Source organism: Triplophysa dalaica, chromosome 23, assembly GCF_015846415.1.
Source record: "Triplophysa dalaica isolate WHDGS20190420 chromosome 23, ASM1584641v1, whole genome shotgun sequence".
NCBI lineage: Eukaryota > Metazoa > Chordata > Actinopteri > Cypriniformes > Nemacheilidae > Triplophysa > Triplophysa dalaica.
In genome coordinates this window covers 12,950,012-12,962,429 of record NC_079564.1, presented here as the reverse complement: position 1 = coordinate 12,962,429, position 12,418 = coordinate 12,950,012, and the positions used below count along the sequence as shown (strand labels likewise).

The 12,418-nt window shown below is 37.6% G+C and overlaps 2 protein-coding genes across 10 annotated transcripts in view; one reads left to right on the top strand and one right to left on the bottom strand.

Annotated features, from left to right (window-relative positions):
• abi1a (abl-interactor 1a) overlaps positions 1-6,495 on the top strand; it is a 40,509-nt gene extending 34,014 nt beyond the window's left edge. For 4 of the 9 annotated variants that reach the window (XM_056737642.1, XM_056737643.1, XM_056737645.1 and 1 more), the window contains 4 exons: positions 1,789-1,983; positions 3,289-3,375; positions 4,845-5,030; positions 5,120-6,495. In XM_056737642.1, the coding sequence (XP_056593620.1) occupies positions 1,789-1,983; positions 3,289-3,375; positions 4,845-5,030; positions 5,120-5,295 (644 nt within the window). In that variant the 3' untranslated portion in view covers positions 5,296-6,495. The remainder of the gene's footprint in view (positions 1-1,788; positions 1,984-3,288; positions 3,376-4,844; positions 5,031-5,119) is intronic. The other 5 variants (XM_056737644.1, XM_056737647.1, XM_056737648.1 and 2 more) reach the window with 2 other exon arrangements.
• A 324-nt stretch (positions 6,496-6,819) lies between these two features.
• On the bottom strand, positions 6,820-12,335 carry pdss1 (prenyl (decaprenyl) diphosphate synthase, subunit 1). The gene is made up of 11 exons (XM_056738042.1): positions 12,062-12,335; positions 11,277-11,332; positions 10,949-11,078; positions 10,050-10,180; positions 9,557-9,698; positions 9,222-9,333; positions 9,039-9,148; positions 8,877-8,957; positions 8,652-8,765; positions 8,400-8,480; positions 6,820-7,632 (listed from the first exon to the last, which is right to left on the bottom strand). Exons 1-11 carry the CDS (start codon positions 12,194-12,196, stop codon positions 7,492-7,494), a joined length of 1,233 nt encoding a protein of 410 aa, XP_056594020.1. The 5' UTR covers positions 12,197-12,335; the 3' UTR covers positions 6,820-7,491.
• Positions 12,336-12,418: the final 83 nt, after the last annotated feature.

Sequence of the window (12,418 nt, the reverse complement as noted above, 5' to 3'; positions counted from 1 at the left end):
CTGCACGAAGATCGATCCGGACAGCACCAGCGTTCCTATCCCGCTCTCGCTGTCTGTCTGTGGGGTTTCAGAATGGGTCAAGTTTTTTTTTTTAAAGAAGGCTTTGGGGGTGGTGATAATCATTTTGTGGTTGTTTTTGGTGGTGGTTTTGATCTTTCAGATTTGGATTGTTATAATAATCAGTTTAATCGAATGCACTGTGAAGAAGTCTCTGAACTGCTTTATATGATGCTGTATGAACACAAAACGTTTCATTGCGCATGTTTCACCGGGTGGGGTTTAATGACACACTGATGTTCAGTTCATGTCTATATGAGAGATCTCTAGGGTTCTCCTGTCAAGTGTCAAGAGGAAATCCCATCTGCCCCGATGATGTAAATATACACAGGACTATAACAACTATATATCATCAGAGCTGTGCTTTTATTTCTCAGGGTCTCATTTCTGGACTCATGAAGGACCACTTGAAGAACTTCATAATCCAACTGCTTTCTTTTTCAGATGCTGTTGACTCTATTGTGTGAATTCTGTTCACATGTCTGTTTTGCTTAATGAATGATTTACTCTCGTGGAACACATGTGCAGCTTTAGGCCTTTAGGCCAAACACTACATGGTTAAAATGGGCAACAAGATCTGTTACCAGTGGATATTTACATTTGAATCTATGGATTCTTGATGTATGATGTTTGGTATTATTCCGAATGATTTGCATTAGCAAAGATAAATATTTGAATTCAGTCAATATTGAACTATGCTTTAGGATTCTTGTGTCATGTGGCAGCTTTGCTTTTTCAGAATTTTCTTCTAACGTTGAATTTCTTAGTCTTGTTTTGCTGAGTGGACCTCACGTAAAACATGTTTGGGTCATATTTCATCCTTAAATGCATCATATTGTATTTATTTATATACAGCTGCGGGATTTTTTTTTAGACCATTTCAAAGACTATTTTCTTTTTCGTTTAAGATAACATTATCGTTTTTGTATCATTCTGTGAACTACTAACAATATTTCTACCAAATTCCAAACAAAAATATTGTTTTTTTTGCATTTTATTCAGAAAATTAAAACTGGAGAAACAGGTCAAAATAACAGAAAAGATGCTCTTTATTCTGCAGTTCATATTCACTTTTAAGCAATACAACAGTCGTATTTCTACATGTATTTAGGAAGTTCAGTTTTCTGGATTGCATTATTGTGCTTAAAGGTGCAGTAAGCAGTTTCCGAGAAACACTGTTGAAAAATGAAATTGACACTCAAACTTATTGTTTTGTTTGATGTCTCTTGTGCTTATTTGTTAAATGTTTGTGCTGTAAAAAATATATGTTTGCACAAAGTCCTGGCTGTGATAAAGAAGAAAAACATAGTGGTTGGATCCACAAAACACCAAAATAGCGTCATAGCCATCAGCAACTCTCACGATGGGGTAGGAGATGATTTTGAAGGCGGAGTGTAGGAAGGAGTGTGTTTCCGTAGTGTATCGATTTTAAATATTAGCAGCATTTAAAGAAATCACTTACTGCACCTTTAATTGTCATGAAAATGTCACAAAGCTACATTAATGTGAAGGAAATGAAGCCTTTTTTGGGACCATTTTAAAATCTCTGTTTGTTTCTGTGTGAAATATGGAGATGTTCTTAACAGGTTTCGTGACATGTACCTTTCCTCATATAACTGTATCTGTTTCCACAAATAATCAGTCAATCTTCAAATCTTTTTACCTAAAAGGGTCAAATTCTCTTCTGGATTTTCTTTCATGTCTGTGTTTTTATTTTCTGGCTACTAACAGCTTTTGCCCCTGGGCCTGGTCTGGGGCCCATTCCCATGTCGCAGTTCGGCACAATATCTCGGCAGATATCTCGACACAACTCCACCACCTCCTCTGTCTCCATGGTTTCCGCCACGGGCACGTACCGCCGAGCGCCGTCCGTCTCTTCGCAGTTCTCCCTGCAGCAGACGCATGTTAACGGGGGCACGCACGCAAGTAAGAGACTGAGAACTCTTGTGCACTTTAGTGGTCAGTCACTATTCCACAGCAAACTCAAAGATCACGCACGAATCCACACAGTATTGGTCACAAACAAAAAATCAATACTTGGATCCAGCAAGGTGAAAATCGTCAGCTGGGTATTTTTTATGCATGCTGTGCCGTTGCCACGTGTTAGAATGAACTGAGGAAAAAGAGATTTGTGATTAGAGAGAACGCTGATACCGTGGCCACCTGTTTAGGTTGTGAATGGAGATTTGAGATGATTTCATCTGCATTTAAACAGAGAGATGATAATCACATTGAGACTGAATGACTTTCATATTATCATCGGACCAGATGAATCAAGAGAATTACTAACTTGAAAGAAACGCTGAATCAACCGCTGTTTTTAAATAAACGCACATATTTGCAAATACAATCAGCGATGAATTCCAAAGAACTTTTATGTTTTATTGTCCCAACTTAGAGGCAGAGCACAAAGAAAACGGCACATTAATCTGTACACAAAGCATCTCACCTTCCTGTTTTAGTTAAGCGTTATATTCAACTCTAACACTGGGTTCACACCAAACGCAAATTAAGTATTTTACGCGAGTAAATTACACAAAAAGTCAGTGCAAAGATGCGTAAAGACTCGCCCCAGGCGGTGAGAATGACACGAATCGGGCGGCCCGATTGGCTTAACGCATGTCAATCTCATCTCCCACGTAGGTTGAAAATATTTGTCAGATACGGTCACTCAAATGAAAATAACAAAGTTTTCCTGTTGAACGCGACCATCCGCGTTTGGTGGGAACCCAGCATAAATCTGCCTAAATTTGACCCTGGAACACAGAACCACAATGATTTTGAAAAAGTGATTGTTGTAGCTTAACTTCAAATAGCCCCCCCCCCCCCCTTTACTGCCATAGTAGGGAAAAGTAAATACTATGGGAGTCTATGGGGACGAGATCTGCTCAGTTACTGACATTCCTCCAAATATCTTCCTTTGGGTTGGGAACTAATTCATTTACACAGGTTTGCAACAATTTGAGGGTGAGTTAATGTTGACAGAATTTTCATCTTTGGGTCCCATTCACTTTTCAGATGATGTAAATCACAAATTCAAAAATTTACCCATAATACTGGTTCTGTTGCCCAGGGTCACAAATGTACTACAATGACATTTTGGTCTATTTTTCTCCTTCCACTTTTTTTGGAGCTACTAATGTTTTGTTCCTTGATTTTTCCTCTTCTGTATCCTCTCTCTATCCTTTTTCTTCAATCTCTGTCGCTCTATGTGGTGGGGGTGGTGTTCAGTGTCTATAGCCCCTCCACCTCCGCCCATGCCCCAGCTCACCCCACAGATCCCCCTCACAGGCTTTGTGGCCAGAGTACAGGAGAACAGTAAGTGTAAAGACCACGCGTCTCCAACCCCCCCCCCCCCCGCATCTCTCAGCATGCTGATATATCACAGAGTTGTGCTGCATGCTGCCCTCATCTCCATTTACATGTGTTTATGTTGTAGATTTATTCATTCTGTGTGTGTAGTGACACGTGTATTGCCATTGTTCATTCAGCGTAACTCAAACAATGCAGATCAAAGCTTCTTCTACAGCCTGAAGTCTAAGCTTCTGAGGACCTAAAGTGTGTCACATATTAACATAAGTGTGGATTGCTTTATGTAACTGTAAAGAGGCTTACTAGCTTGATTGGAACAAGTTTTTCAACATTTCGTACTTGAAAGGTGCTTATTGTTGTTTTTTACAAATACGTTCTACATTCTGGTTTAAAGTGGGATTAAATGTAGGACATAATATTTAATGGCAATACAGCATGTCTGGTGTGTTAGGATTCCCTACTGCCATCCATTGAGTGTGTGTGATTAAAAAAAACTGAAGCACACTGATGCATCATGGGAAGAGATTCAATATCTAAACACTTATCAGAACAACACTATGGGTTACTGATACCTGCAGATTTCTGCATAATGATAATGATACACAGTGTTTGTGTGTTAAATTGACAGTAACAAATGAACTATTTCCTGGAAGGACACATTTATAGAGTATATTTGCTGACCTCTTGTGATTTGTTCTGGTATTGCAATGAAGAGTTTTTTTTGTGGAGGCTGTTAGTTTTATCACATTGTACCTGCACTTCAAAAAAAGAACAAATTTTTTACTTTTCATAGATTTGAATTGGAAAATAAGAATAGATTCTTCAAAAGGTATATCTAAAATGTCTTAGATCATCAGAAGTAAAAATCTAATGTTTTACGTACTTTAATACACGTTTATTTTTGATAACTCATGGCAGCTATTTTTCTTTCATATTTAAACACACTTTTTTAATAAATGTCATTTCATAATATCTTTACATTTTGCTTCTACTTTGATTTAGGAGGGTTTTTTAGATATTTGTACTGGAAAAAATACAGTAATTCATGTGAATTTCCACTTATAAGTGCGTCAAAAAAAAGCTTAAGCAAATCTGATGACTATTTTTAAAAACTGGACGTTGAGAATGTGAAGGGTATAATGGAGAACAGTATATAAACTTTGTATGTATTATAATATTACTATATAATAATAAATATAATATACTATAATAAATCTGGTAAGTATATCCAAGTTTCCACATAAAATCCCTTTACATCCACAGTTTTATGTTTGAAGATGACGATTTAGCACCCAGCATCTGAAGCAGATGTGAACATATGCAAATTCTTCATTGGTCATGTGATTTGCATGTTTACTAACCGTCTGCATGTGAATATGTGCACGATGATACGAGCGGCTGGATTGCATGACCAGCGCACACACCGCCGTCTTTGAATGTTTTCTTAGCCTGACTTCTCATTATTGGCTGTGCAGTTGCAGACACCCCGACTCCACCACCTCCCCCTCCCCCTGATGAGGTGCCCATGTTTGACGAAGCTCCGCCTCCACCCCCACCGCCACCTGCCGACTATGAAGGCGAAGAGGCAGCTGTAGTGCATTACAGCGACCCCTACGCAGATGGAGACCCGCAGTGGGCTCCGAAAACGTACTTTGAGAAAGGTGGGTGCTTGTCAGAAATACGATGGCACAATCTGCGACACCACATAATATCTCATTGCAAGTTTTAATTTGAATTGTGTCTGTGACAGTGGTGGCCATCTACGACTACGCCCAGGATAAAGAAGATGAACTGTCCTTCATGGAAGGCGCCATCATCTACATTATCAAGAAGAATGATGACGGCTGGTTTGAGGGAGTTTCCAACGGTGTCACCGGTTTGTTTCCCGGGAACTACGTGGAGTCCATCATGCACTATGCCGACTAAAGGGACCAAACTTCTTAATCCTATCAAACAATTATCCAATCTTGACAGTATACAAATATAGAAGGTTGGTAGAATGTTTTTTTGATTTTCCTGACAAATAGCAAATTGAAATCAAACCTCTATGAACTTTATATTGGGATGGATGGGGGTAAACAGGATGGACCAACAATTCCAAAATCTGAGGTCCGTGTACATAAAATGAAAGTTTATCCGGCTGTGGTGGGGTTTCTGTAGTGAATGTCAATCACGGTATCTTAAGCAGTCACATGTGGACATGTACAGTAGATGATTGTCTTTGCTTTTACTGCGTTTCGCTTTTTCTTTACCTCCCCTCTACATGCACATTCATTTCCACATATCGGACACAAAAACCCTTTCATTTAAGACCTTTTATCCATCGCCCAGAATCGTAACTTAAGGCATGCGTACAAAATAAAAAAAATGTATTTGTAACCTGATTAATTCCATTCTGCTTTTATCGTTGTTATTATTTTCAGTACACTCTTTGATTTTTTTTATAGCAACATTTGTAGAATACTTATTTTTATGCTCATTTTGTTGATAATCATCTTTTTTTTATTTGGATATTGGATGCACATAACTTTATTTTGAAGCCTACAGCGAGTCGCCAGCCGTTTTGTAACGATGAATTTAAAAATGAGAAGTATTTGCATCATGAACAAACAAACATGTAGATATCTTTAATACGTTGGCTGTATAAGTATCTAAAGGTCTCTCATCCACACAACTCCTACGATGCTGGACTTAATACTTTATTGTGCCATGATCTGGAACAGGTAACTGCCGTGTTGTATTTGACAGAAATGAGAGCTTTTGTGCTTTCAACTGAAAGGCGTCGATCACAATTTTAAATCGGATCTGAACCGGTCTAGTCACCTAACTCAGGTCTTAATTCCTCCATTTTAAGATTTTTTGTCTCCTTAAATTCTAGGAATCATGTTTTTAGAGTACTGAATATAGTGTTTAAGCACTATGATTTCACGAAACTACATCCGACCACTGTCGATTCTTACAGAAAGCTAATGTCTTGAGACATTTCTCTCGTCTTTCTGAAACCTCGAAGTGTTCCAACTGATTTCCATCTGGGTTAAAGCTCATCTCTGCCCAGAGTTAGTATTTATGATATGTTAATTGAAATGTAATTGTACAGTCTTTTATAATAAATCATTCTATGTAAAATGAGTGATGTGTGATTTTTCAGTCAAATTTATTTTGCCAGTGTATTTTTTTATTTTACAGGACCTTTAAAATTCACAGTAATAAAAATCACATTTATTAATTTTAAATGAATAGATAATATGAACTAATGATAAGCAATATTATTTTTACAGTTAAAATAAATGTCAATTTCTGTTACTTTGTGCACATACTAAAAAAAAATATCAATATAAAAAAACTAATATTATCTGTTTATCAAATTCTCCAATTCATGTAGATTCTGTTCTTAATAGTACGTTATTTTGTAATACAATATTTTTAGTGTGAAAAGATCAAATATGGGAAGCTCGTTATAACATTCCGTCTTAAATAAAATAACATGTGCTTTGTTAATCAATCTTGAGCAATAAATATAAGAACTGTCTCAAGTTTTTCGGGAATGCAAGACATTCCTAACTTTTTTCTTGCATTAGAATTGAAGAAAAAAATATGGCTTATATTTCTAAAAAATAGATTTTTTTATGTTTTGTGATCTAATTTGCTGGACCACACTTCGGATAAAAAAAACCACACAGACAATTTGTTTACTTCAAAAAATACCTTTTAATTTATTTGAGTACATAGCCAGTGTGGTTTAAGGCCTTGTTTGTTATTAATGCACTTGAAGTACATTGACAACATCTTGCAGAGAAACGAAAGACGTTTGGCCTTTTGTGGACGGATGTTTAGTCGTGTGATTGTAACAGATCCACAAACATACACACGTGACGGCAGCAACTCCATCTATGCAACATCTGGAATTACAATGATCCTGCAGGTCTTCGTCTCTGCACAGAAACACACCTCGTGCGAGGCTAAATGTGCTCTGTGAGAGAAAGAGCTCTGCAATTACAGTACGGTAAAGCATACAGGTTTGATTCTTTGATCTCTGTGAAGGCCTGGGTGTGTTTGGGTGGATGAGGACACAAGACCTGCCGAGGTGTGTAGCTGCCTGAGTCTGGAGCTCTGGATTCAGGCTCACTTGTCTCTGCTCAGCACCATCTCCGTCAGACGGATCAGCGCGTCTCGCTCTGTAGACGGCCGCAGGCGGCTGATCTGTCGGATGGCCTCTTGACAGTAGCGTTGGGCGAGGTAGTTAGTCTGTTCCACACCATCACTCTGAGTCAAACGTAAAGCAAAGCGAGTGTGAAAAGCATGTCTGGGTTCTGAATAATAAATTAAAAGTGTCTTTATTAGACTATTGAGTTTATTTGAAAAGCCATTGCATCACCATCGATTCTCATTGTGAACAATTTTGGTTCTATTTATTTACACAAAAATTGGTTCTTAATTAATTTGCTGTACTGCTTTTCATATATATCTATAATACATTATTTTTCAATAATATATAATGAGCTTGCCCACACTGTAGGAAAAAATTCGGGCACAATATACTGTATTAAAACAAAAGTTTTACAGCTGTTTCATCTGTATTTTTTATATTTCACTATACTGTTTTGTGTTTTAGCAAGGCCTGTTTAACAATTAAAGAATAAAAGTTCTTCATGTTTACATGATGATATATGCATATTCATTTTAATATATAAACATATTTATTTATTTAAATATTATAAAATTATTATATACATTATATTAGAATTTATATTGTACTAAGGTATATTTATCAAGCATATCATTTAAATTATATATCAACATTTATCCATGTTAATATTTTATTTTTCTTATATATATATATATATATATGTTTATGCAATTATAACTAAATAAATATTCAGACATATATCATGTAAACACAAACAAATTAATTGTGGAACAGAAATGTACATCATTCTTAAACAGACGAATATAAGAATTGCCAAATTTGATAATGCAAAAAATCTCATTAGTCCTAAAATATGTTTTTACTTTTTCTTCACAAATCTTACCTTTAGGACGTAATGCCAGGCTCGATCCACGTCTCCATCAGTGCTGAAACGCCTCATTATCATCGAATGCAGTTCAGGAAACTAAAGATGGAGTGAAGTATAGTGAAAGCGTAAACAACCCAAACTGTATTTCATTGGCAATCCGTTAGAATTCATGGCTAATAAACCAATGAATGACGTGATATATTAACAGTCAACAATCTGTATCAGTTCTTCAGGTAAGTGGTAATATAATGTGTTCAGCTGCTGTACCTGCTGGCAGGCAAACAGAACGGGGCCGGTGGCAAGACCCAGTTTAAGATCAGCAGCTGATGGCTTCCCTAGAAGCTTCGCACAGGATGTGAAGTCCAGAACATCATCCACAAGCTGACAACAAATGACAAGTTAATCTTCAAATTAATTTTGTTGAATTATCTCAATGCATTCCATGAAAATGCCTGTTGAATGATCCACATGTCTCAACCATAAACCCATTACCTGGAATGCAATGCCGACATTACGTCCATACTGATACGCGATCTCATGCACCTCTGGATCGGAGTTGACCAGAATCGACACCTAAAACAGTGTTGCTCGTGTTAAACGTCTATATCCAGCGCTCGACTTCATCTTATTGTTTCTGAGACAGAACGTACATACTGCTTTACAACTGTTAGCGATAAGACTCGCGGTCTTCTTAAAGGTTTTCTCAAGGTAGTGTTTGAATCTTTCGTTTTCATTCTCTTTAGAGCCCAACTGCATAAATTCACCTAGAATTTACGATTGAGATTAGAAACAGCACACTTTTATTCTAAAATATATTATACTTCAAACTGGACTTACCTCGCACAAGGTCTTCTATTACTTGAGACAACACAGAGACCACAGTGTTGTTCCCAATACGGGCGAGTGCCATCGATGCCACTGACAGAATGAAATCTCCAGCCAGGATTGCCTAACAGTTACACATTCATACTGTTTATTACCGGCTTTTATCAAACAACAAAAATATAGACATGATAATGACCATTATTAAAGTTAATAACAAGAAATAACTTCCAGAAAGTTCTTGTGGAGGAGTATTTCCCCTTCTCTGCGTGACCCCATCAGACACTTTTGGCTTGTGACCCACAAGATGAAATGAGCACTTATATTAAGGATCACAAAGGGATACTCACTTTTCTCTCTCCCCAAACTTGGTTAATGGTGTGTTTTCCACGCCGTGTGTCCGAGTCGTCGATGACATCATCATGCACCAAGCTGGCAGTGTGGATCATCTCAGAGATCATAGCTATAGAGCGCTGCGCTGGCAGCAGAACACTGAGAGGATGAAAGAATAAATGTATAATATATGTATAAAATAAATAATACGTAACGTTCCCGTAACAGCATTCACATTTCTATTCCTATATCACTTTTCAAAGTTTTGCATTGTTGCGAAGCAGCTTCTTAGTAAACGCACTGTTGGACGTACAGCAGAGACATAAAAACTTATGGAACCCATGTTATTACTGCAAATCTTTCATAAGATGTACATAAGCAGTAATATCTGTATGAATAATTGTTTGTAGGATCGGTCTGTTATCATAGCGCTACTATGTATGTTTGTCAAATATATAACACTGAGGATAGAAACTACGCACAAATGCACAGAGATGAATGGTTTCTTACCCCTCTTTATTGCTGTGGATGTTACACGCTCGAGCCATTAAAACCACAATCATTGGTCTAAAAGCTTTTCCTTTCCCGTCAAAGTAATAATCGCACAGAGATTTCAGCTCCGCTTTGGACACGAACAGCTCCTGAAACAGTCATAAAAGGTTTAGAAAATCCCCAATGATGAGACTAAAGCTCTCCTTTTGTTAAGCATGTGACCTTGAAAGTGTTCGGACCATGACCTTGTGGCATTTGTGTTAATATTAGGTGTTTAGGGGTTGTTAGGCACTACACGTCATTAAATAAAGCTTCATAAGACATTCACAGACAATATTAACATTAAAGGGGTCATATGACAATGAAAGAACGATTTAAGGTCCAAAAACATGGTATTTTCCACATACCGTGTATGTCCTCTTTGCCCCGCCTCTCTGAAAGCTACAGATTTTTTTACAAGTCAGCGCTCTGAAAAGAGAGGTCTGCTATGATTGGCCAGTTAACCAGTGCGTAGTGATTGGTCGAATACTGCAAGCAGGTGACGGAGATGTAACACCTCTTACCATATTTGGAACATCAGGTTCAAAAGCAATTGTACTGACTGGTACGCCCACCTTACTTGCGAATAGATTTGGGCGTTCTTAGTCAAATCATACAACGAACTGATGTAGATTTGTGAGTGTGTGTTTCAGGGAGGTCTGCATTTGCTTTAGATAAAATGAATCTTTGTTCCGACACTAAAAGTTTTGCTATTTTACGTGTCTTATACATGCATGGGTAACTCATAACACACCAAAAACACGTATTCGCGCCATATGACCCCTTTAATGACATTGGTGGCTAAACTAGCATTGTATAATCTTAGCACCACAAGAAAATCTATAAATACAGTATCATTACATCTTTTTATGACATACCTTTTTAATGTCTCCGTATAAATTTTGCAAGTCATTTTGTACAAGCGAGAAAGGATCTTTTAACTTTGCATCACTGTGTATACTGCAACAGGTGATTCTCTGTGATGGGTACGGATATCTGTTCCGGTGCCTGAAAGATAATATAATAGAAAAGGTTTTAAATAAATATAAAATTAAATATGAAGGATTCTCTCTTTAGGTCTATAATCAAATGTGAGAAATTGACATTTAAAAATAATCATATCCTCAAAACCACAGATGTAAAACAACTAGCCTTAGTCTATTCATATACATATTCATTTGTATCTTAACACTGACATTGACGTACCTTATAACGGACATTGATTTCTCTAAATTATGTGACAATCCCTGTTGAATTAGGATCTGAAACACATAAATAATAAATGAATGTTGAGTACCCAACAACTAAGACCAGCCTCATAAGTCCCAGTGATATGACACTTTTGACAATGATGTCACAATATCCACATCTGAAATGTGCTGTTATTTGTTTTATATAAGGCACAGTTTCGTACATCATCAGAAAGGTTTCTAAATTAAATTTCAATAATATCTTTCTTAATACCATTAGCTGGATTTTCATGGTATTTATTTAAGGGGCACCATGTAGTACAGTACAGACCTTCATGGAAGGACATAAGGGAAAAGAACTTCCTGTCTGGAGAAACGGAATATTGAATTATTGATCACTATTATTTACAAATAATATTTGAGTACGAGTTGTTCTTTAATGTCTACAGACGAACATCTTCCTGTCTTACTCGTACGTGCATAACGTAACATTTCCTGTCGAATTTATAGCGAGCAGTGGGCGTGTCTTAGCTTTCATGTGTAACGTTACTGCTCATGTTCTTGACCTTTACACAACGAGTGTGTGTGTGACACACAGATCTTTACCAACCATAAATGCGACCACACTCACACATTAAAAACAGTTGCACAACAGACCACTGACTCTCATGTCAAAACTAAAATCTCGCTGTATCAGATTGTGATCTGTCAATCATTCAGCATCTCTCGCGCCGGTGACCTTCTTCAGTGTGTGAATGTGGTGTGTGTGTTCTGCGCATGTTCAGTCGCTGTCTGTCTCACCTCTCTGGAAGCGGCGCTTTCTCTGCCCATTAAAAGCGCGTGAGTGAAAGCTCTTCTACTGATACCGCTGCACCAGTCCTTAAAAACAGCACGTCCTGATCTGCTCCTCCAACATCTCCTCCACGGAACCGCCATGCTGCCCCGGTCCAGAACACATGCCCATTGACGTCATGTGACGTGACGAGACGAAAGCATGAACCGGAAGCGACCGTGTTACGAAACAAGCGAGTAGAAACAGGGTAGAGGGGCAGTGAGCATTCTGGATCTTTCAAATGGGTGGGACCAAAGATATTGAGGCTTATTGGCCCATAATTTGAGTTGTCGGGTACAGTAGTTTAAATAATATTTAAAATAAAA

Bases quoted from the DNA above. Each gene is read 5' to 3' on its own strand.
- pdss1 (XM_056738042.1), bottom strand. From the start codon at position 12,196: ATGGCGGTTCCGTGGAGGAGATGTTGGAGGAGCAGATCAGGACGTGCT. The intron at 11,079-11,276 runs GTACGTCAATGT...ATTATCTTTCAG, and splicing joins AAATCAATGTCCGTTATAAG to GCACCGGAACAGATATCCGT. The intron at 8,481-8,651 runs GTACAGCAGCTG...CTCCATCTTTAG, and splicing joins TTCTGTTTGCCTGCCAGCAG to TTTCCTGAACTGCATTCGAT.